General features: G+C 38.5%; 1 protein-coding gene across 1 annotated transcript in view; it reads left to right on the top strand.

Annotated features, from left to right (window-relative positions):
• COL21A1 (collagen type XXI alpha 1 chain) overlaps positions 1–22,876 on the top strand; it is a 117,379-nt gene extending 94,503 nt beyond the window's left edge. The window contains exons 20-30 of the mRNA XM_072857814.1: positions 6,286–6,339; positions 7,653–7,706; positions 8,233–8,304; positions 12,811–12,846; positions 13,549–13,593; positions 15,681–15,713; positions 19,318–19,464; positions 19,562–19,616; positions 19,911–20,111; positions 21,603–21,680; positions 22,431–22,876. Coding sequence (XP_072713915.1) covers positions 6,286–6,339; positions 7,653–7,706; positions 8,233–8,304; positions 12,811–12,846; positions 13,549–13,593; positions 15,681–15,713; positions 19,318–19,464; positions 19,562–19,616; positions 19,911–20,111; positions 21,603–21,680; positions 22,431–22,618 — 963 coding nt within the window. The 3' untranslated portion in view covers positions 22,619–22,876. The remainder of the gene's footprint in view (positions 1–6,285; positions 6,340–7,652; positions 7,707–8,232; positions 8,305–12,810; positions 12,847–13,548; positions 13,594–15,680; positions 15,714–19,317; positions 19,465–19,561; positions 19,617–19,910; positions 20,112–21,602; positions 21,681–22,430) is intronic.
• Positions 22,877–25,357: the final 2,481 nt, after the last annotated feature.

Here is a 25,357-nt window from a genome sequence, read left to right as displayed (position 1 = left end):
GGAAAAGTCTGAGACTGAGGAAAATTGACTCAAGTTACTCAAGTTTTAGTCTTGTGATTGATAACATTTATTTGTATTCACAGACCTGTGTCTGTGGCCTAAAGAGCAAGTTGCTATGTTTATTGATAGAAAAATTTAGCAACCAGTACTTTCTTACAACACGGCAGGAAAGAAACCTGAGTTAATCAGTGCTGCCTCAGTTAACAGTAAAGCACAGGTGAAATAGCAGAAAACTGATGAAATGCTGAAAACCCTGGCTACAAAGAATTACTTATTGTTCCAAATATTCTGAATTTTCTCTTGTATTTGCAAAAACAAAGGCATCCTTTTAGTTTTAGCAAAGAAAGTTAATAATTTTTTTGCAAAACTGAGTTACAATCTGTGTAACAAATGGCTAGACATACATTTATTTTTGTTCACATATAACTTTTGAAGGTCTGAGATAATGTCATTGAACTGAATAGTTCCTAACATTTAGTACTAAATGGAAGGTGATTGTTTTTATCTATATGAAAGCAAAGGTTAAATAACAACAATAACAGTAGTTTTTGAAAATACTATCAATTAGAATCATTGATAAAACTTAATCTCTGACTAAATCTCTGATTTCCAGGCCTTATTTAATTGTTTGACTTTCTGTATTATTATGCTTTTATTTTATTCTGTGTCTGAAGTACACTCTTATAGCAGAACATATTTCAGAGTATATATGCAAGTCCAAATAAAACAATAATAATATATTGTTTTTATTGATGCATGCAGTTCAGGAGTCAAAGAAAAGTGAGATGAAGTGGTGAGAAAGACGTATATTAACACCAGATGTGGAAAATACTATAAATGGGAATTCCTTCTTGGAAAGTATGATTTAAAAAAAATATTTCTTTTCTAATATCATAGAATCATAGAATTATAGAATGGTTTGAGTTGGAAGGGACCTGAAAGATCATCTAGTTCCAACCCCCCTGCCATGGGCAGGGACACCTTCCACTAGACCAGGTTGCTCAAAGCCCCATCCAACCTGACCTTGAACACTTCAGGGATGCAGTATCCACAGCTTCTCTGGGCAACCTGTTCCAGTACCTCACCACCCTCATAGTGAAGAATTTAATCCTTATAGCTTATCTAAATCTACCCTCTTTCAGTTTAAAGCCATTACCCCTTGTCCTATCACTACATGCCCTTCTAAACAGTCCCTCTCCAGCTTTCTTATAGACTCCCTTCAGGTACTGGCAGGTTGCTATAAGGTCTTCCCGGAGCCTTCTCTTCTCCAGGCTGAACACCCTGAACTCTCTCAGCCTGTCCTCGTACAGGAGGTGCTCCAACACCTGATCATCTTCGTGGCCCTCCTCTGAACCCGTTCAAGCAGATCCATGTCTTTCTAATGTTGGGGGCCCCAGAGCTGAGCACAGTACTCCAAGTGGAATCTCACGAGAGTGGAGTAGAGAGGGAGAATCACCTCCCTCGACCTGCTGGTCACGCTTCTTTTGATGCAGCCCAGGATACAGTTGGCCTTCTGGGCTGCAAGTGCACATTGCTGGATCATGTTGAGCTTCTCATCAACTAGCACCCCCGAGTCCTTCTCCTCAGGGCTGCTCTCAATCCATTCTCCGCCCAGCCTGTATTTGTGCTTGGGATTGCCCCAACTCATGTGCAGGACCTTGCACTTGACCTTGTTGAACTTCATGAGGTTTGCATGCACCTACCTCTCAAGCCTGTCAAGGTCCCTGTGGATGGCCTCCCTTCCCTCCAGTGTGTTGACCGCACCACACAGCTTGGTGTCGTTGGCAAACTTGCTGAGGGTGCACTCAATCCCACTGTCCATGTTGCTGACAAAGATGTTAAACAGCGCTGGTCCCAATACCGACGCATGAGGAACGCCACTCGTCACTGGTCTCCACATGGACATTGAGCTGTTGACCGCAACTCTTTGAATGCAACCACCCAGCCAATTCCTTATCCACCGAGTGGTCCATCCATCAAATCCATGTCTCTCCAATTTAGAGATAAGGATGTCATGCGGAACAGTGTCAAATGCTGTGCGCAAGTCTGTGCGCAAGTAGATGACATCAGTCGCTCTTCCCTTATCCACCAATGCTGTAACCCCGTCGTAGAAGGCCACCAAATTTGTCAGGTACAATTTGCCCTTAGTGAAGCCATGTTGGCTGTCACCAATCACCTCCTTATTTTCCATGTGCCTTAGCATAGTTTCCAGGAGGATCTGCTCCATGATCTTGCCAGGTACAGAGGTGAGACTGACTGCCCTGTAGTTTCCCAGGTCTTCCTTTTTTCCCTTTTTAAAAATGGGGATTATGTTTCCCCTTTTCCAGTCAGTGGGAACTTCACCAGACTGCCACGATTTCTCAAATAAGATGGATAGTGGCTTAGCAACTTCATCAGCCAGTTGCCTCAGGACTCATGGATGCATGCCATCAGGTCCCAAGGACTTGTGCACCTTCAGGTTCCTTAGATAGTCTCAAACCTGATCTTCTCCTACAGTGGGCGGTTCTTCATTCTCCCAGTCCCTGCCTTTGCCTTCTGCAACTTGGGTGGTGTGGCTTGAGCAGTTGCCAGTGAAGACTGGGGCAAAAAAGTCGTTGAGTACCTCAGTCTTCTCCATATCCTGCGTAACCAGGTCTCCTGTTTCCCTCCGGAAAGGGTCCACATTTTCCCTAGCCTTCCTTTTATCACCAACGTACCTATAGAAGCTTTTCTTGTTGCCCTTGATGTCCCTGGCCAGATTTAATTCTATCAGGGCTTTAGCTTTCCTAACCTGATCCCTGGCTACTCGGACAATTTCCCTGTATTCCTCCCAGGCTACCTGTCCTTGTTTCCACCCTCTGTAGGCTTCCTTTTTGTGTCTGAGTTTGTCCAGGAGCTCCTTGTTCATCCATGCAGACCTCCTGGTGTTTTTGCCTGACTTCCTCTTTGTTGGGATGCATCGCTCCTGAGCTTGGAGGAGGTGATCCTTGAATACTAACGAGCTTTCCTGGGCCCCTCTTCCCTCCAGGGCTTTATCCCATGGTACTCTACCAAGCAGATCCCTGAAGAGGCCAAAGCCTGGTCGCCTGAAGTCCAGGGTAGTGAGCTTGCTGTGCGCCCTCCTCCGTGCCCTAAGGACCTTGAACACAACCATTTCATGGTCACTGCAGCCAAGGCTGCCCTTGAGCTTCACTTTCCCCACCAGCCCCTCCTTGTTGGTGAGAACAAGGCGCCCCTCCTCATTGGCTCCTCTATCACTTTGAGAAGGAAGTTATAATTAACATATTCTAGGAACCTCCTGGATTGCTTATGCCCTGCTGTGTTGTCCTTCCAACAGATATCGGGGTGGTTGAAGTACTCTATGAGGACCAGGGCTTGTGAACATGAGGCTGCTCCTATCTGTCTATAGAGGGCCTCATCCACTCGGTCTTCCTGGTCCGGTGGCCTGTAGCAGACCCCCACTATAATGTCACCTGTCCCTACCCTCCCTTTAATCCTGACCCATAAGCTCTCGGTTGGCTCCTCGTCCATCCCCAGGCAGAGTTCCATGCACCCCAGCTGGTCATTGACATAGAGGGCAACACCCCCTCCTCGTCTCCCCTGCCTGTCCTTCCCAGAGAGCCTGTATCCTTCCATTCCAACACTCCAGTCATAGGAGCCATCCCGCCACACCTCCGTGATGCCAATAAGATCACAGCCCTGCAGGCGTGCGCATGTCTCTAACTCCTCTTGTTTATTCTCCATGCTACGTGCATTTGCATAGTGGCATTTAAGCTGGGCCCCCGATGAAGCTGACTTACTGGCTGGAGTGGCTGGAATTCCTTTGTGCTGCTTTTCAGGTGCTCTCCTGCTGACCTATGATCCTTTTCCAGGCTCTGGGCATCTATTGCTGGCACTGGCATCAAACTGGTAGGAGTGGGATGGATTGAGGTTCCCCTCCCCCGGCAACTTTAGTTTAAAGCCCTCTTCACCAGCTTGGCAAGCCTATGACCGAAGATGCTCTTCCCCTTCTCTGACAGATGGACCCCATCAGCCCCCAGCAGACCAGGTTTCTCAAAGCGAGTCCCATGGTCTAAGTAGCCGAACCTCTGGCTGTGGCACAAGTCCTGTAATCATTTGTTGATTTGCCGGATTCAACTGGCCCTTTCAAACGCCTTCCCTTTGACCAGGAGGACTGATGAAAAAACTACCTGTGCTCCAGAGTCCCTTACCACCTCTCCCAGGGCTCTGTAATCCTTCTTGATCCTCCTCAGACTGCTCCTGGCTGTATCACTGGTGCCCATGTGAAACAACAGCAGCGGATAGTAGTCAGTCGACTGTACACGGCTTGGTAGTCTCGTGGCGACATCCCTGATACGAGCCCCCAGTAAGCAGCACACCTCTCTAGAGAGTGCATCAGGTCAGCAAATGGGTGCCTCAGTACCTCTCAGAAGAGAGGCGCATACTGCTATCACCCATTGCCTTTTCTTAGTTGCTCTGGTTGTTATATGGGGAGCAGACTGGGCTGCCTTACTCAGCTCCAGCATCTCTCCATGTGTGACGGGTCTTTCCTCTTCAGTCTGCAGAGCAGTGAAGCAGTTCTGCAAGGGCACCTCAGGCTTCGGGGGAAGTCTCTTCCTCCTGCTGGTCCTTGCTGTTGCAAGCTTCCATTCTTCTGCATTATTGGCCCCTCTTCCCTTCTGTGTGTGCCGGTGGGGGAGTTTTTGGCTATTTGGCCATGGGCTGTGGGTCTACTGCAGACTGTGCTTGGAACCAGCTATCTAACTCCTTCTCAGCCTCCCTGATGTTATGCAGCCCTCTCACCGCCTCCTGCAGCTCAGCCACCTGCTGCAGGAGGTCCTCCACCTGGGCACACCTTTTGCAGGCAGGTCTGCCACCCGTCCCTGCCCCAGGAGGAAGGTCTAGGCACTTCCTGCACTGTCTGCACTGTAGCCTCTCCCTTCAGCATGTCCGTCTGGGTGGAGGCATTGGCCACTGCTGGGGTAGATGGTGCAGCCCTGCAGCCGGAGCTGCAGCCTTTGCTCTCAGACCACCATTCTGCCTTGAGGGTCAGGTAGGATGAGTGCCCTTGACCTGTGCAGATGGTCACATAACGGTGCCTAGTTGCTGGGTTATGTGTACTTCAGGTCTCCCACTTGGCCAGTGGAATGCCCCTCCTTTGAAGAGGCGCCCTCCCTGCGCGGCCTCCTGCTCGAAGGCTGACGCGCCACGCTCTGTTTGCCGCTCTGTTGGCTGCGCTCCTGGTCACTCGCGCTCCCCAGGCTGCTTTGTATAGGCGTGGGGGTGGTCGCGGTTGCTCTGGCAATGCCCAGGCCTTGTCAGCGTCTCCCTCGAGAGCTGCCGGCTCCTGGCGGGTCTCTCCGCTGCGGCGTTTCCCTGCCTCAGGAAAACTCCCTGTGTGCCGAGATCTGCTGCTGCGCTGCGGATCGGACCGACTCCAGAGCAGCTCCCCTCGGCGGCTGACTGCTAGTTTCCGTTACACCGCATTTAAATCTCCCGCCGTTGCTCTGGCTACTTGAGTGTAGCTTTAAATAGAAATTAAGAAAGCCAGCCATTTGATGGTTTAACACCCTTTAGCTCTTAGTTTATGTATGGAACACAGACAACTAAACATGCCTTTATCAACACGTTTCCACAAGAGGAGTCCAAGGGACGGTTTTGGCAATGCTCTGGCTTTGTACATGTGCTGAAGTGTCATGATCTGAAATGGCAGAAGCTATTGGGTTCTTGAATAAACAGTTCAATCCTGAAGATTCTGCAGAAGATGCAAAGGCATGGCCACAAAGTTAACTGCTCCCTATAAATCTCCACGAAGTTTGCAAAAGGAGTCAAGGCATGGCAACCTTTGAGGGACACGCAGTCAGAAAGAAGGAAGAGAATTATGAAATACCATGTATACTTTTGCTGGTTTTGGGAACCCTAAATGGAAACTAAGAAACTCCTGTGTCACTTTCAATTATAGCTAAGGACATATTGAAGGTATGTTAAAGATTAGATCACACAGACGGGGTTTTGAGTTGCAGAATTTTTTCTCTCAGGAGTATGTCATGACAGCTCTGTGCTTTTTTCCTGAATTTTTTTTTCCATTGCACAGTAGCCCTTCCTTAGTCCATAGAAGGTCTAAATAATTGACTATGCTGTGTCAGAGCTACAGCCTGTATAGTAATATGATGAAGGACATTGTATTTCCTGTCCTATTTATTTCACTATAGAAACATGATACTAATAATACTAATATACTATACTGAAGGCATTATTCCTCTAGCTTATTACAGAAATGTCTCTGCCTTTTTTGAAAATAAATAGGGTTTGATGGGACCAGAAGGCTCATTTGGTCTACCTGGAGCTCCTGGGCCTAAGGTAAGTATTAATTCGCTTGTGACTTTGATAAATGACTGCTTTATAGATGACAAAACACCAGGATTTCGCAGCTAATTTTTTGGTATATTGAATATTGGTGAGTAGCTATATGATTTTCCCTATATTACCTTATATGATAGCTCAGTCTCAAGAGAGCTTAATATAGCTCAGTAAATGGTGCCTGCCATCCCATGAGGTTTGGAACAATTGCAGAAATGGTCATGAGACTTTGTTTCAGCTTTGCAGTCCTGGAAAATGTTCTGCAATGCTGGGAGCCAGATAATTCTCAGTATACATCAGAACTTTCTGCCCATGTTACATTTATTTATATTTTAATTGTGTTAAATAACGTTACATGCTGCTTTTTCCACCCGAGGAGCCAAATTTATTTCAGATGTAACTTTATGGATTGTACTGCAGCTACAGCAAGAATTAATTTGACCCATGCTCTCAGAAACTAAAATAGATACTATAAATCCAGATCTGTTAGTGTAACCTTTTAATTTAATCTAAGATGAGTGTTGCCTAGTAAGCACTGAATTTTATGTCCTAGACAATATTTAGGAATATAGAATCAATTTCCCGAACTTTGTATTTACATTTAGCTCCATTTCTACCCATACATTATTTTATATCCAAAAGTACACATGTATTTATTTAAAATTGTATACTGAAGGTAACATTTTTTAAAGTGGTCAGTCAATGTTTGCTATGGTCAAGAAGATTGAATACCTATGAAATGACTAAAAATTAATTAGCTTTATTTTCATTTGTGAAAAATGCTTTTGTTTTGTGTATTTATCTGTCATTCAAAATATAAGCTGATTCTTACAGAATCATTCTTAATAAGCTCATTCTTACAGAAGAGCATCATGAAGTAATCAATAATTCTTAGATTTTAATGAAAATCCCTGTGCTGAGTATATGCCTAATTCCATAGGCTACACAAAAAAACGAAACACAAATAAATATTTTGGCTCAGGTCTGAGGATTTTCAGAGTTTTATTAAATAAGATGGTGGAAATGTGAAGTCAATACACACAAACATGGTATGACTGGGCAAGGGAAATTAGGCAGGTGGGGAAGGGACAGGTGAGCAGAGGCTAGCAGATCACATTTTGTCATCAATATCTCATCTTTCCTGAGAGAAAGTTGAAACTTCAGGTTTCCTATAAAGGAGCAGAACTTTAGCCTTTCAGTCACCAGCTGTAGCTGTTTTTAAGAGCCAGCTTCTCAGCAGTGTCTGTTTGCTATTCATACCACATATGACAAAACATACTGATGTATCAGCCACACTCATATTTCTTATATAGGGTGATAAAGGCGAACCTGGAATACAGGGGAAACCAGGATCATCAGGAGCTAAGGTAAATATGAATATGTAAATATTCTAGTTAAAGGAGGGATTGATTTACTTTTCCATGATTTACTGATTTTCCATGATTTTACATGACTAGTTACAAGGCAGTTTGTTTCAAAATAAAACACTAATTAACATAAAATCGCATGAGAATCCATTTGATGGCTTATTCTTACTAATTTTATACTAGATTTTAGGCGATGTAAGTCAGCTGTTCATGAAGTTCAAACCTGCAAACATGGCCATTACTTCAGATAGTTTTATTTGTGTAATTTTGAAAAATCAACGTCAACTGTATTAAAAAGGAATTAAAAAAGATAGATACTGGAAAACTAAAGTTAAGAATTAGGAGTCCCTTTTGTGGCTTCTCTGTATTCAACATCCCTTCACAAATTCTCCAGACATTTGAATCATCCTCAGTTATAAAATTTCAAAATATCATAGCCAAAGCATATCATGTGATCTTGAGAAAACATGCAGTATATGTTTTTACACACAGCACATCACTGACACAGAGCTATTGTATTACTCAGGGAGAACTAGGATTACCAGGTGCTCCAGGTGAACCAGGCTACCCAGGCATTCCTGGTACCCAGGGTATAAAGGTAAGTATTTTTTCCAGTTTTATGTTGACTACATCTTTTATTGGAAGTGCTTTTCTTATAAGAGATCATTATTAAAGGAAATGCTTTTCCTAAATACTTCATTATTATTAGAGAATAGTTGGTATATTTTGGAAGGCCCTTTCTTTAGAAAAACAGTAATTTTTCATAAAGAGGAGAGAATGGCCAAAATGGAGAAACTGTTAACATAAAATGCTATGGCATAGATATTAATGAAATTTCCATTATGAATTACAGTACATAAGGGTATGACCCATGATTCTATATTTACTTAGTCTTATATCTTATAGCAAGTGCTACATCTATAAAGTCTATTGTACAAAGTCTTTTGTGGAGCTCCCATAAGAAGTGAAGCAGTTAACCCTAGGCAACTGCGACAGTTTCAGCTCAGTTAGCCTTTGCCATTAAGAGTTATCTGATCTAGCCAAGCTGTCTAGGTTCTGTCCATATTTAGCTGACAGAGTCTGAGCTCCCTGGGGAGTCATTCATTCACATCTCTATGCCTTTCTTTGACTGTAGCTGAAGCCAAGACAATTAGCTAAATTAAATGTTGACATTTTAGATAGCAAAAGTTAGGTTAAATGGATCCTACTTCTACTGTACAGGTTGAAAATTATTTCTTCTTTTCAGACAAGAACCTATGTTTATGCCTCTTGCATACTGAGTTCTCATAAAGATCATGCCTTCAAGGATCTCACCACCTCTTGGTGCAGCCTTACATCTATCAAACACTGCTATAGGTGTGGTTATGCTGAAATTCTTCATTGCTGAAGAACTGTTTTGTGAACGCATTGTAAAATTTCGTTTTGATGTTTGATTTATCTGGATAATCATCCTTATTTTTAAAGTGTAGGTATGTAGGATTTTCTGACAATCACATGTCTTTAAGGAGTCCCAGGTTGAAAAGATTGTAGGCAATGTTGTTCTTTGGCATGTTTTGAAATTCAAGCACACAACTTTTTGCATAACTTAAACCTGTAATTAACATTACATTAAATGCTCTCCTAGAGATTTTCTTCTACAAGATGACAGCATTCTACTAAAAATCTCCTGTGTGGTCGAAACCTCTCAGTTTTGTCTCAGCCAATAAGGCAGAACTTTTTGTTTGACTGGAAGCTGGAAAGCCCCTAGAATATTTCTTGTTTTAAAATACTGACTTACTTTTATCTTACTATACTCACAGTTACTCACAGAAGTCACTGGAGTGTGAACTGAGTCTCTTGACGAAAAATCAGCTATGCTTTGTCTATAGAATGGGATTTAAGAACCTGAAAATTAGAAGTAATTGAAAATCATTACTCTTCATGCCCTGTGGGTAACTACGAAGGACTTAACAGAGTTGTGTTTTCTAGGTGATGTTTTTTCAGGACGGCAGCTTTCTTCTATGTAACTTAACCAAGAAAGAGAGAAAGACCAAGAATTTATACTTTACATATGCTATTAGGCAAATTTATGTGAAGGAAACACTACATCTTTATTTGAAACAGCTGGAGAAAAAATATTCACTGCAATCTTCAATAACATGATTTGAGGAGAATTTCACGGTTGAACACGTGTCAGCTCTCATGGTTCGAAAGTGGTTGAAGTCAAATTACTTCCATTGCTGTAAATCAATTAATTCTAATTGTAGCTGAAACTCTGACTTGTATCCATTACATTTTTAGTTTAAATTTTAATTAAGTTTCTTTATTCTGGACACTTTTAAAACAATAATATGTGCATCCTGAAAATTAAATGTTTCATTGCTTTGCAAGATAATGAGTGCTGCTATTACTTTCATTATTTTATTGTATTTTTATGGGAAAACGTGACAATTTTTTTTTTTCACAGTGAGTTTCTTAATTGGCATAAACGAGTATAAAGCTTATTTTAATGTTCTACTGTTTCTTTGGAGCAATGTAAGTGATCTGATGTCATGGAACAGACAGACTTGTTTCCTTAGGATATAGTTTACTTTAACTAACAAGCTTTACCTGCAACTATTCAAACTAGATATTTATTCAAGCAACAAGTTGTTGAGGCTAAAAATGTTGCTATATTTGCTATCAGCCCAAATTTAATATTTAAATGTAAATTTTAAATTAAAAAATAATTTAAATTTAAAATTAATTAAATGAATAAAATTAAATTAATAAGTTAAATCAAATTTTAAATTATATTTGAACTGATTTAATAATAACTTCAAATTGAATATATAGAAAAAATTATATAAAAATAAATTAAGTGTGTTTAGGTAAGGTATCTGACAGTTGTGTTAGAAATCTGGCAATGTTTCCTGGGAATTACTGGAGTCTCAACTAGGGCAAAGATTTCTCCATTACATATTCAAATTACAGATTTCAGAATAAACAGGAAATCCTGTAAAAGCAAAGGAAGTTCAGGTAAGGTGTCAGGTAGAAATAAGCAGTTAGTAAAAAATGATAATGCATCTGTGTAGTATTACCAGCAATGTAGAGGACCACCTTTTGAAGGATAAAGCCCTTCATAAAAAGGCATTACAGAAACAGAGTTGAATCAGGTACTTCACTATGGAAAGAAAGGTTGAAGGGTAGAGAAGCAGTAAGCTAGAAGGGTGGTGTTATATTTTAAAGTTTTATGAAAATCTCATGCAGAGGTATTCCACTGGACTTCAGCTTCTGCTCCAGAAGGGCACAGGTTTCCTGTATGTCCAGTGTCATACATGCCAGCCATGTATGGATGTCTTAGGTATGCTAGAGTATTCCAGATGTCAGTAGACACATATGGGGATGCCTTAGGTTGCCTATGTTTGGACAACTGAGTTCCAGTTTCCAAGACAAGATGTAGAAAAATTAGTCTTCTGACCAGTTTCAAAACAGTGATTTCCAGAGCACATAAGGACAAAGGTTTCCTGGCTTAAGTCTTTCAAAATGTACTGAAGCCCAATGGAAGTGTGACTTGAGTTGAGTCAGAGTCATAGCAATAGTTCAATTAGTTTCATTATCCCCATATATTCAGTTTCAATATCTAAAAGTCATGTAACGTACATGTGCCAAGACAGTAATACTGATTTTAAGAAGGGAGATTTTGTTAAAATTTATGGAACCTCTCTGAATTTTAAACTGAAGAAGGTTTTGCAAAAGTCATTATCCATTTTATAGAAAAGATGTAAAGAAAAGAATATATATTGCTGGTTAACTGGAGTTACAAGTCATAAGTATGACAAAGTCTTGAATTACTCAGGAAAAAAGTGCAGTTTGGGCATCTGACAGTAAAAGTGAAGTCTTTCAGCTGTAGCTTATTTTAAAACTTGAAACCAAACCAAATATTTTACATTCAAGTACAATACAACCAAATACAGCTGGCATAAATGCCCTCTTATGTTCTGGGATTTTCAATCAGGAAAATATTTGCCATGGCCAAAATCTCCTCTTTACTACTGTTTAGCATTTAACTAAACATTCTCTCTTTCAAAAAACATCCAAACACACACATGTTTGGCTCTTACAAGAAAACTGGCAAAACAGATCCAAAAAACTCCATCCTAATTATTTTCTTTATTAAATGCAGTTTTGCACACCCCCCACAGATCTCTTTTGTTTCATGAGTTGCTATGTTCTTGGCCCAGCATTTTGATTCATGTCTATTTAAACAGTCACACTGATTTAAGAGGTCAGAGTTAGGGCAGGAGCCATCTCCCATAACTTTAAGTTTCCTTTTCGGTCAAGGAAGAGAGAGAGGCGTGTTCTGGGAGTACATATTTTTATACCTCTGTTGTTAATTGGCATAAATAGTTTTCAAGAGCTGCCTGTTTCTCTCCAGTGTCAGTTAGATGGTGTTCAGACAACTTGATAAACCTAGATACCTGCCTTTTAAATACCATTTGCACCATCTGATTGCCAATCACCCCACTAATGTTTATTTTCTATAAACATTTCAATAAAAGTCAAAAGAAGTGGGTGGAAATGGAACTTAGTCCTTACGCAGTTTTCATGAAATTTAAATATAATTTTTTCTTCTGATTAAAAAAATATTTTTTTCTTTGGTGTGTCTTGTATAACTTCTGCATTCAGTGGGTTTATAGTAAGTGTTACAGAAATTATTTATACTCTATTCTCTGTGGGTGAAGGCAAGCATACTTAGTGGTTAGCATTCAGATAAAATTTAACCCATCAGAAATACTACCCCACCCCCCCCCGCTTACATCCTCTCCCTTCCCATACACTGAATGGATAAAATCCTGCTGGTTTTGCTACCTCATTATGTTGTATTTTTTAATTTTAACTTGGTATATGAGTATCCACTTTTCTTTTTCATAGTTCTTTCCATGACAGATTCCCTTCTTAATATAACTTTCTGTACTTTTCTCAGTGTTTGTGTACATGGGGGTGAAGTGATTTGTTTTCATTCAGTATGAATAAAAGCTATTAGATGCTTCTCTTGTATTTACTGTGTTAAATTAAAACACAGACTACACGTCTTTGAGATGAATCATGTTACAACGGAGACTTTTCTTCTAATATTTTACAGGGGGACAAAGGAAACCAAGGTGAAAGTGGTATCCAGGTATATCAACTTTGTTTCTAATGAAATCATCTGGCAACACTATTAATACAAGTCTTAGATGTTAATTCAGGAGCTTTTTTTTAAGATTAACTCCACAGAAGGTTTGCTTGAAGAATAGCAGCACTGAGCCCTAACTCTTCTTCAAGGAAAACTGTCCACTATGCCCAGTATGAATTTCCAGCTGCGTTTCTGGGGCTGAACAGGCTATTGACATTTGGTGCAGAGCTGTGTGGTCCTAGCAATGGTGTGGGCTCAGGGATGTGGGTTGTGCTTCTGCCCCAGGGGGCTGGGACATGACCCAGCACTGTCCAGGGATGGGTTCTGTCCCTGCCTGCCCCAGGCACTGTGGGATCATATAAACGCTCATAAGTCAAAGTAATGCCACCTGGCCTGTGCCTACCTACTATATTATAACCAGTGGGATTTTCCTCCTTGTTATCTAAAAGTCATGAAAATACCTGCAAGAAAAAGAAGAATATCATGTCACTACTCAGATCCTAACTTGGCTCCTCTGTGTTCAGAGTAGAAATTGTATCCTTCTGCACAGTTTCTGCTCTGAACTCTTGAAGAGTAGCTTTTCAGATGGATTTGGCCTGGTTTAGGATGAGATTTTAGGGTTTACCTCTTTGTGTTATTTTTGATAGTTTAATTACATCTCCCAGATAAATGTATATTTTAAGAAAATTTGCTTCTTCTCTGAAGGGACTGAAAGGAGAAAAAGGAAGACAAGGAAATCCAGGCTTACAGGTACTGTTAAAATGGTGTTCCTGGTTCAAGAGAGCCATGATTCATATTTGTTTCTTAAGATTACTGACATCAATATGGATAGTTCTTTGCATCAGGTGAAATATATTTATGTATAACATGATTACATAGTTATATAAATTACCTCTTAGTATTTTAAAAATAACAAATACAACACATATAGAGAAGATGGAGCCACACATTTCTTGGCTGTGCACAGTCCACAGGACGAGAGGAAATGGACACAAGTTGTAATGTAGGAAATCCCAACCTGATGTACAGGAAAAGCATTTTGCTTTAAAGGCGGTCAAATACTGGAGCAGGCTGCTCGCAGGGATTGTGACAAAACCTATCTGGACAGGGCGTTGAGCAGCTTGCTCTAGCTGGATCTGTTCTGAAAAGGAAGTTGAACCCATGGAGGTCACTTCCAAGCTACATGTTTCTGTGGTTCTGGGGTACTATATCTTGAGAAACAGACCGGAAGTACATTTTTCTGGATTATTTTATTAAATCCTTAATTATGGAAAATTTTCATGAAACATAAATAATATAAAATGCAGATAACAGCACAAAGTGGTTTTTGTGTAAAGGTTATAAAAGTGATGCTTGAGATGTTAAGATTTTGCATGTACCATGCTACACTTTCGTGTAGTTCATCACCTCCTAGACTATACTGGGAGTCATTATTGACATCTTGTGTGCTCATAAATTACAGATGTTTCCTGTTTCAGCTGCAAATCAGTGAGATCCAGTTGTTTCTCTTTAACTCTGGGCCAGTGTATTCTGATTGTGTCATAGTTGGCTATCTTGTTATACCACAGAAAATAACTGTTAGTATTTATAAATACTTGTTAACTACATAATCTATGTCGTGTCTAAACAGAGAAGTATTTGTTAGAGGTACATATCTAAAACTAGACTTGGAAGGAAGTCACAGTTGCTTTTTTCAGAATTACGACATCGATACAGCTGCCTGTCTAGCCAGAAGGAGCTGATTCCAGTGGAGCATGGGCAGGAGATCTAGATTGTATGTTAGCCTAGTTTTATCACTCTCAGGGGTATGTAGGTTGACAGGAATCTGGTAGTAAAGCTGAGCAGATATTTTTGAAAAGAAATAGTTTAAACTAAAAGGCTGATTATTGGTTTTAACCAAATGTAATGTCTTACTCTAACATTTTACAAATTAAACTTTTTGTTTTTTCCTTTTGCAAATAGTGGACAAATTTTTCATATATTTATTATTTTAATCATAAGGTAAAACAAAGTGATAGTGAAAGAAAATATTTTTTTTTTTTTCAGATAGAATGATGCAACTGAATTGCTGTTGCTTGCTTTTTTTTTTTTTTTGGAGAAAGCTGAAAAAATAATACAGGCTTGGTCTAAAATTGTTTCCCAGGCTTATCTAGTTTGGTCAGCAACCAAAAACATCAGTCATTCAGATACTTCTGGTAGACAGCACTAGGTCATTCCAAGGTTTCTCTAGCCTCCAGGACTTCTCAAAGATACAATGCAGATTCCCCCATCCATAAGAGTATATCAGAAAAGTGAAAAAGCCTGTGCTGAACTGCCATCTTGCCATGGAACTTAATGATCAGTAACACCATTGAACCATTTGGCAGAAATGACACCGAAACTACCAACATGCAGAATCTGGCTTACAAACTGAGTTTGTATTTCAAAGGCTCTGAACTTGATTTCTATCTAGTAAGACAGTATTAAACAGGTAGAATCAGGAGTTTCCTTTTGCTAGAACACAAAATTTTATTTCTTTTGTAGAGTAAATAAGGTTTTGTCTATATGCATTTCTTGTATACTAATAAAACATATGGTTTATAATATGTATTATATATTCCCGATTTATCCTTTTGGTATTTGATATTAAAGGTATTACTAAAGTGTTAATTCACCATGATATACATTTTTCATCCTTATATGTAGTTTGGTTTTTTGTACAAATAGCAATCACAGAATCTTTAAAAATTGACATTTGTGATTAATTATTAAAAACAAAGGACAAAAATACTATTTTTTGATTCCAAATAATTTGGCTCAACTTGCCTTTTTTTTTTTTTTCATATTAATTCCTAAAGGGAGTAGAAGGATTGAGTGGAGAACGAGGAGAGGTAAGTATTTTGTAATGACAAATATAGTATTACAAAACTATTCAATTTGTTTCTGCAAATTATGTGATCTGTAAAATGTGTGTTTACAGTCTTATTTCTATACTCACATCTCTGTCAGCAACAGAAGATAAATGAATTGAGAAATATCAGAGAAGAGAAGTATTAGTTAGAAAGAGACATAGTGAAATATATATTTAATGAAATGAAAGATTAAAAAAAAAATTAAAGCCAAGTATGTACTTTAAGAGAATTAAACAAAGAAACAAACAAACAAAACAAGGAGCTAGTTGAAGAAAGCAAATAATTAAAGAAAAAAAACTAGAGATTCTAAGTTCATTGAAAAATAAAAATTTAGTTCATAAAATAATACAGAAGACTTGATCAAAATTATCCATATTGTTCATCAGCAGCCAATAATAGGAGGGCAGGATACAAAATTAAGGCACAGGATACACAAAGAAGATCCTTCTTCTTGTATACCTTCACTCTTTTTGGCAGTCAAGGAGTTAGGGGCATTTAAGCTAGAGATCAAGACCATTGCATTTAATGTCAATCTTGAATTTGCCTAATTCCTTTTGAACTGTGCTGATATACTGTACTTTCAGCTTCCATCAAAGTCTGTGGTAAGGACTTCCACAGCTGAACTATTTGTGTTGTGTGTTTTAACCTTCACCAGTGAGATTTCTTTGTGTGCCTTTATTTCAAAGCTAATGAAAAGAAATATAGCAAAGCCTTTACAAAGATTTTTTTGTTAGAGGATTCTGTCTTTGCGACTGACTCAGAAAATGCAGGGCAGAATTCTTTCTCTCTACTACTAAATTTTTACAGGAATAATTCAACTCAGCCTGAAACTTGAGGGGCATAAGGGGAAGCCTGCTTGGACTGCTCTTCGTCTGTCAGAAACTGCATTTGTTTCTCCAAAAGAAACTCCAGGATATTTTTAGAAGTCCCGTCTTTTTATTTTTTTTGTGTTTGGCTAATGTAGATATATTTATGGCCAGACCCTTTAATCTTTGTGTTGCACGTTGTTTAAAAATTGGTATTTAAAAGATTAACTTTGTTAGTTATTTTTTATTTATTCCAATATTTCATGAAATCAGGGTACACACTGTCCAATAATTATCCTTCAACTTTATTTAGAGATTTCTTTGTTCAACCCTTTTTCATTAAACCATTGTTGCATATCAAAACTGGACATATTCATTGGAAGCTCAATTCTGATAATTAAATAATTTTATGCATTTAAACATATAAATTGCCCTATATGCTGCTGTGGTTCTATGAAATACTTAAAATTACAGTTTGGCTTATAGGTGATTTGCTAAATCATTGCCAAAATTGATAAAAGATTCCTTGTATACTATTGAACTAGCCTGTTTAAATATTGTAAATCATGCTAATAATAAAGTTCTTCTGAAAAATCCTTTTAATAATATTCTTGCTATACGCTAAGATATAATGATGTTGTGTTTACTTATCAGACCTATAAAATTAGTTTATTTTCTATTTTTATAAAATATGTTGTCTTTTGTTAGACTCTGACTCCTCAATAAAAAGTTTCTTCAGTCTGTAATTCTCAGCACTTATTGAGCTCTTTTTCTTTTTGTAAATTTTCTTTGCCAATAGCAAGGGTCAACAAACAAGGCCACACATGGGATGTGGCTGAGCATTACAAGACCAAGATATACTGCAGAAAATGTTCCCTCAGCAGTTTCATTTGCTTTTTGGCAAGTTCTGCAGGCCATTGTGCTGATGCTTCCAACGTTTTGTTCTGGTGTTTTTATACTGGCTTCTTGCCTGTAATGTTTTTCTACAATAGATGCCATTTTCCCAATATTTCACTGGTTCTTAATGCTTTCTAGCCCCTTTAACATTTAGTCCAAATAAATCAACTTGCAAGTCAGATGTCTTTTATGTAAACATAGTCCATAGCTGTAAAAGTAATTAAAATTAAAACAAATAACTTCTAGCTACAAGAACAGCATGATTTTCAGATCCCAGCGCATATAGCTTCTAGTATAGCCACAGGCAGCTACATATGCTCCATATATTTATCTCTGAGCTTTGCTGACCCTGTTAAATGAAAAAAACATTTGTAATTATGTAATAGAAATAAACAAGTACAAATCTACATGGTGTAACTAAGTAGCAATTCTCTATGACTACAACATTCAAGTTAACAGTAGCAAGAAAATAAAATACAATTACAACCTTAGAAAAAGTCAGTTCTGAATTAGTGTATAACTTCTGTAGTAGAAAGAGGCTATAGACGGCTGTTCAGTTCATGCATGGCATCTTACTGGTGGTCCATCTTTGCAGCAGTACTCTTAGACACTTGACTGACATCTGTCACATTTTGTCTCATTTCTCTGTTTTTTTAAGAGGAAAAACTACCTGCCTTACTTTAGTGGCTAGCTCTCTGCATAAAACCGACTAATCCAATACTGAATTTGAAGCTTGTTACCCTGTAATAATTCATGTGGAAAACTCTGGACATTGTTACTAATTCAGACCAAGCCAGAAAGCTTTGAATTTTTCTGATGTAAAGAATTTTGAGAAATACTATATAGCATGATGCAAAGTAGTATAAATACCATAATTTAAAATTCAGTGTAAGTCTATGAAGACTGTATGCCTGAGTGCTTCTTAAACTTACATTATTTGCTCCAATAAGTTTTGTCATATATAGTAATACTGCTGCCTTGTTTCCATAATTCCATCTAAAATAGTTGGAAAGGGTGAAAGAAAATTTTGAAGCAACTGATAACATTATGCAGAAGTTGGAAGTGCAAAAATGGAAGGAAAAAGCTGATCAGGGAGCAAACATAGTATACTAACTTTAATCTTGGGTGCGTACCAAATTACATTGTACTGATGTTTTGTTGGCTCCAGCATAAGGAAAGAGTTCCACATGAACTATTGCAGTAGGTAATTCCATACATAGAAGAACCGTTGCTTTGATGAAGATATATCGAAGTATTTTCCAGTATTATTTTAATCTTTTCCAGTGAAACAAATGGACTACAGTTGTTATCAATCGTATGGAGAATAAATGAAGTCAGAAAAAAACAACAAAAAAACCCTAACTGAAATCAAGCTATTTTTTTCCTTTGTCTTATACACTACAGAGATAGGGTAAAAGTCTTGATTGTTACAGTACATTTGCCAAGAACTTCAGTGATGCCAGAATTTCACTTCTAATTTTTCCAGCCTTCTAAGGTTTTTAATGTACCGTAACAAATTAGCTAATTCTCATGAAAAAGTGAATAAAGCCTTTCCTTCCATATGTTAATAAGGAAGACTGTTTTGTATTAATTAGTAAGTAAAAAGGGTCCTTAAAGTTAAAAAAAAATATAATGGTAATTTATTTCTAGTTATATTTAGTAAATAATTGTATCTGAAGCAGTTACTAAAGAATCGGAAAACTTCAGTACATTTTAGTGAAATAGATCTCATCAGTATCAAGTTAGTTTTCAGTGACAACTTACATTCATTTTATGGAGATCATCAATGAAGATTTTCTCAGAATATGTTTGCGTGGTGCTACGTAGCTTCCAAATGGTCTGTGAAGATATTATTGGCTTTTCATTGGTTTTCATTCCAGAAAGGTGAGAAAGGAGATCCAGGCATTCGAGGCATCAATGGGCAAAAAGGAGAATCCGGTATCCAGGGTTTGGTTGGACCTCCTGGTCTCAGAGGTCAGCCAGGAGATAGAGGACCCCCGGGACCACCTGGATCAGATGGAAAACCTGTATGTATAGGACCACAAACTTGTCATTTTGGGTACCTTAAAAACCCCAAACAAGTGCATGCTCTCTGTTTTTTTAACCATTCTCTGTTCAATTCAGGCACGAGAATTTTCAGAAGAATTTATTCGACAGGTGTGTTCAGACGTACTGAGAAGTAAGTTTGAAAGCCTCTTTACTGTTCTTTCCTTGTTTAAAGTGCTAAAGAAGTTCCCTGATAATTGCAAAGATGCCTTCTTGAAAGCAAGATTGATATTGCTGATTTATCACTTGTTTTCCTACAGTGAAATATATTTCCACACCACAGGTTCTGTATTTTACCATCTTGTTTCCTAAAGGTATCATATTCTCTAAAGAGAGGAAACTGTTTTTGTATTAGTGGCTAGGGGAAAATATTTTTATATTTTATTGTTACAACACTCTAAGCAATTTTTTGTTTGAATTTTCCCAGCCCAGTTGCCTGCCATCCTGCAGAGTGGAAGGCTGCAAAACTGTAACCACTGTCAATCCCAAAGCGCTTCCCCGGGACTTCCAGGACCACCAGGTCCAAGAGGCCCTGAAGGCCCAAGAGGGTTTCCTGGTTTACCGGGAAACGATGGTATTCCGGGGCTGACAGGCATCCCAGGTCGCCCTGGGGCTCGTGGGACAAGAGGTACTGCGTGCATGTGTCACGGTGCTAATGGCCTTTATGACTTGGTTTTCTGCTTACAGTTTTGAATGGGATTAGTGCAAGGTGGAGTAAGGGAAGAGCTGGTTTTGTATCACAAATTGTAATGGAGGACATGGTCCAATGTGAATGTTTCACCGCTTACGAAGAACGCGTGTCAGAAGAGAAAATACAAGAACGCAACAAGATAGCTAGTGTTCAGTTCTACTATAGTCAAACTTTGTTTTGATCTTTTTAGAGAGTTCTTAGTCTCATGTAAATGTTTCTGACTGCATTTAGATAATTTTTTTTAGATCAGATATGCTTAGACATGGATTTCAATGTATTTCCATGTTTTCTGGTTTCTTTTCTTCCAAACTTGTTTGTTTCTGCTGTTTTAAAGAACAGTATTTATTCACTGGCTATTTACTATCTGCTACTGTGTAGGCTGATTTTTGGCATGTGACAACCTTTATACTCCCTCTGATGTCCTGGGGTTTTCCCCTTTTTTTCTTTTTATTTCATAAGGATTTTTACTCCTTTCTTTATGCTTTTCTTAAACATTCTGGCTTCTTTCTAGGCAAGCTAAGGTTTATGCTTTCAGATTACTCATCCGTTTGAGCATTCCAACTGATTTCTGTGATGTATTTGCAGACTTTAAGTATGCATATATAGTCTGGAACTGGACCGAGAGACTGGGTAAAGTCCATAATTTGGTAACTGGTCCCAGCAGCAACTGTGTTTCCTATAGCATCAAAATAATCAGGAAAGCTGTATGAAATACATCTAACTAGTAATGTGCCAAGGGTAGGCAGGCAAATGGTTGATAAATATTTACTTTATTTGTAACTTATTAACTGTGACCTAGCACATCAAATTCATTTTGGATGTAATGATGATTTGTCTGTAGTACTTTTATAATTTCATCTCCAATAGAATGTGCAGTTTTCCTCTGGAGCTGACACTAACAGTACTGGCTATTCTGTAAGAGTTGGAAAAATAGATATCTGTTTCTATGAAGAAACTGAATTTATTGGGTCATACTAGTGTAAGAGAGCACGTGTTTTGCCCCCCTCAGTATTTCTTCAGTGGAGATTAAATTCTGCCATACGTTGTGGAAGATTGTCTATATATTCTGTATTCCACAGGGACTGTGGTGAATACCTTACACTTCCTTCATACAACTTCTTAAAAACTTTGCCAATGGAAAGACAATCACAGCAAATTTCTTAATTGCCCATCATCTATTCCCTCCACTCATAGTGGCTGTCTGCTTAACAGGTGCTACATCGGCTCTTAATTCAGTAGAAATGAGGATAATTTAGAACCCAGTTACACTGTGCAGGTTACAAGGAAATGCTTATTTTACATCCCATTATTTGCTTTTGAACTATTACATTTTTTATTCAATAAGTATTATCAAATGCTGACTTCCTAATTCATTGGATGAAAATATTCTTAGTGTGCAAAGATATACATGTGTTTGCTAATTCACAGGACTGCCAGGGAAAAATGGTGCAAAAGGCAATCAAGGAATTGGGGTTCCTGGGATCCAAGGCCCCCCAGGACCTCCAGGTGAGGGATGGTTCAGCTGTGCGGATTCAGTGCATGCTAATAATTTTAAAAAAAAAGTGGTTTAGAAAAAATGTTGATATAATTTGGAAAAACTTAGATAGTTTTTACACATCTTAATTACCAGATATGTTTTATGGCTAATGCCTATCTCTTGCATGCCTTTTAAATTGTCATATAATGCATTATTTAATATAAGACAGGTCTTGTAGAGATTGGTAACTGAGACTGCTGTTTCTTGATAGGTGAATCTTGAAGTCAGCCATTATCTGAAAACTGAGCCCTGATATAATCATGTGACTTGTAAGCATTGCTTAGTGAAGGAGAATGTTCTTCCTAACAGCAATGTATTCATGCAAAATGCAAAGTTGAGCGTTTAGAAGAGATATTAGGGCCAAAATTAGAGAACTGAATAGAAATCGGAGGCCTCTGATTCATGCCATAGTCGTTCCAGGTTATATGATAAAGTATACCAGTGTACTAAAGTATATTTTTATATTTCCTTTTAAAAGCTATTTTTATTTAAAGTGTTTTCCACATGCTTTTTTTTAAAAAAAAATTAATAACATATCATGTTGGTTATATAAACATATAAGCAGTTTGTGGCAAAAGTGTCTTTTTCAGAAAATGAAGTTTTCTTTATCTGCGTACTTCACCAAGGAGCAGGGGGTTTGTGGGTGCATACTTGCTCTTGTTTTCATTTTAATAAAAATCCTCTGTAATACATTTGTTTATTGCATATGTGTTGTTAAGGTCCTGAAGGTCCCCCAGGTGTGAGTAAGGAAGGACGTCCTGGAGAGCGTGGGCAGCCCGGTAAAGATGGAGATCGTGGCAGTCCAGGAATGCCAGGACCGGTTGGACCCCCTGGAATTTGTGACCCATCACTATGTTTTAGTGTAATTGTGGGGAGAGATCCATTTAGAAAGGGACCAAATTATTAATTTGTGATACAATAATTTAGAGGAATAGGTATGGTGCTTGTCTTTTATGGTCTTTCAAGTCTCAGGAAGGTGACCAGCAATAATCCCATAAGCAGGAACAAAAGTACCTCTGACATTATAAACATTATAAATAATGATCCCAAAGGTTATACGTTCCTTTAGAAAGGAATCTCCAATCATTTTTTAATAACTTGCATCGATTGAATCTCAAGTATTTTTAAAGAATCATCAGTTTAAATAGGAATAAAATTAACTATAATATTTGGTGTTTAGTATTTAAGTGTCCTATCATACTCCTGTTACCACTGAAGTCCTTTGCAAAATTGCTGGAGATGCCACTGGGAGCAGGATTAGGCCTTAAATGGTATTGGTCAGGTATAAATTACTGTGAAGTTTTTCACATGCAGCCAATATATACAGTATTTGATTTTGAAAGAATGTGGCTGGCTTTGACTTCATATGTGTGTGAATCTCATTGGCTTGTGTACATTTCATATGTCATAGCTCCAAGTGTTCTGTGAGCAAAAGCATATATCAGATTTTTGTAAATTAAGAGAAATATCTGGACTTATTATGGAAGTAATATCACCTATTTTGCCATGCAACTCTGCTTAAAACTGAAGTGAAGTGCAAGGGTAGAACTCCTTACTGGTTCAAGAAGGGCCAAGGTTTTATTGAAGATGGTACTTTCAGCTACAAAAGGTCAAAAGGTTCCATGTGGGTGATTCAACTTATATGAAAATAGCATTAAAAAATAAAAAAGAACAAAAAACTGGTATAGCTGGCTTGTAGCTACGATTTGACAAAAATAAAAATTAAAAAATGTTTGCACAACCCCAATGTAACACTTCTGCGTAATTAAGTTATATATCCTTTGCTGTTTCTCCCCAAGGACTGCAGTTGCCAAATTGAAGAAGCAAGTTTACAAGGAGAAAGGTCTAACTGCTGGCTGACTAGCTGCAATGTTTGTTATGCTGTTTCCTTTTTCATTTTAAGCAAGCTATGTGTAATTTTCATTGTATGCTTTGCTAATGAGGTGTATTGCTTGCTTTTACATAAAGAGCAAAGGCACAGTTCCCATGAGAATTTAAAATCCGTTTCTTAAATTAAGGCAGGGTCTTGCATTGAACTTAACCAATGCTTTATAAGTGGCTTTTTCTAATGTGTTGTTTTTCTGTTGTCCTACTATCAGAGGTTGGTAATATGCTTGACATTCAAGGTAAAATAAAATTTTTTAAAGAACTGGTGGTAGTTTGATGAGCGATTGCAAGTGTCGCAGAAAAGAGTGATGCCTGTAAGACATGGAGGGATAGTTCCACCTTGCAGCTGTGCTTTTTTTCCCCATTGTCCTTCCCCTCTGGAGTCATTCCCCTCTGGTGTCATTCCCCTCTGGAGGGGAACCTGACACCATCCCCAGCGTCAGGTTCCCCTCTGGAGAAAGCACCTGAGCAGCACCTTTCTGTTGGACTCCCGCCGCCTGCAGGGCAGGGATTGCCAGAGTGGCCAGCTGCCCTGTCCCCAGTGGCTGCTGCCTGCCCAGAGCTGTGGCCTGCGGAAGCGTGCTTGCAGTGCATAGCTTAGCCAAACCACAGCCTTGGTTATAGCGGAGTGCAATCATTAGCATCTCATAAAACCTAGTCTAAAAACCTCCAAGATGATTCTTGAAAGATACTGACATGGACCTGAGAAATGAAGCTGTGCATGACATTTTCTCCCCAGACAAGTGTTCCTCAGTAGACACTGTAGGGCTTTGCTCATGTGAACAAGCATTGATTGAATTTATGGAAGAAAGAATCTAGAAACCTCTTATTTTGTTGCATTCAGTCTCACACTGTTTATTTTTTGAGAGCTGGAAGTGAAACATGTCACTGGGTCAGGAAGGAATCAGTATCCCAGCATGTTTGTAGAACCTTTCTGAGCTGTCCACACTGCATGCTAATTTAAATTCACATTTAAGACACCTTTTCCAATAAGATGTATGGTAGTGTGACTGGCGAGCCTGAGAGGAAGCAAAACCAACCAAACAAAAAGAGCAAGTCAGAAGGACCTCTGACTGCAGCGAATACAAACAGAAAACCAAAATTCCTTACTTGTAGAAAATCCCAGTATTTGTTTTCATTATAATTTAAAATAACACACATACATTCTTCCACATCAGAAAGAGTTGGAAAAGTTGGAAATCTTTGAATATTTCACCTTTTTTTTGCATTCATTTAGGCTAAACAATTCCTTCTATATCCAAACATTTCAGTTTTATCAAGAGGAAGAAAAATTTTAATGTAGTGCATTTGACAGGAAAAAAGTCTTGATTTATCAGACAGTCTGATTGGTAGCTTAGGTTATGATTTCATTTGATCAAATTCACACACACATCAAGCTTCAATTTTAAAAGTAGTGGTGGTTTTGTCACCCCATTAGTCCTATTGGAGGGTTGTTTCCGGATGACTCTGACTGAGGACCTATATGTAATTTCCAGTCTACATCTGTTAATGGCCATTTTATGTACCTTCATTTTTATGCTAATGTTGTCTTTGGATGCTAATATTGTCTTTGGCTTGAGTTACTCCTTTTCTTTTGGCATCTGTTAGAAAACCAGTGTTCCCTGACAGCCTTTCATCTGCTAGATTAGGCAAGCAAACCTTTTATTTTCCACCTCTTTGAAAGGCTCCCCACTCCCTGTTCATCCTTGTAGTTCTCTGCTTCACTTTTTTGAGGGGGAATGAGTCATACTAAAAATTT

Source organism: Ciconia boyciana, chromosome 3 (genome assembly GCF_034638445.1).
Source record: "Ciconia boyciana chromosome 3, ASM3463844v1, whole genome shotgun sequence".
NCBI classification, from domain to species: Eukaryota; Metazoa; Chordata; class Aves; order Ciconiiformes; family Ciconiidae; genus Ciconia; species Ciconia boyciana.
This window is presented reverse-complemented; position numbering and strand designations above follow the sequence as displayed.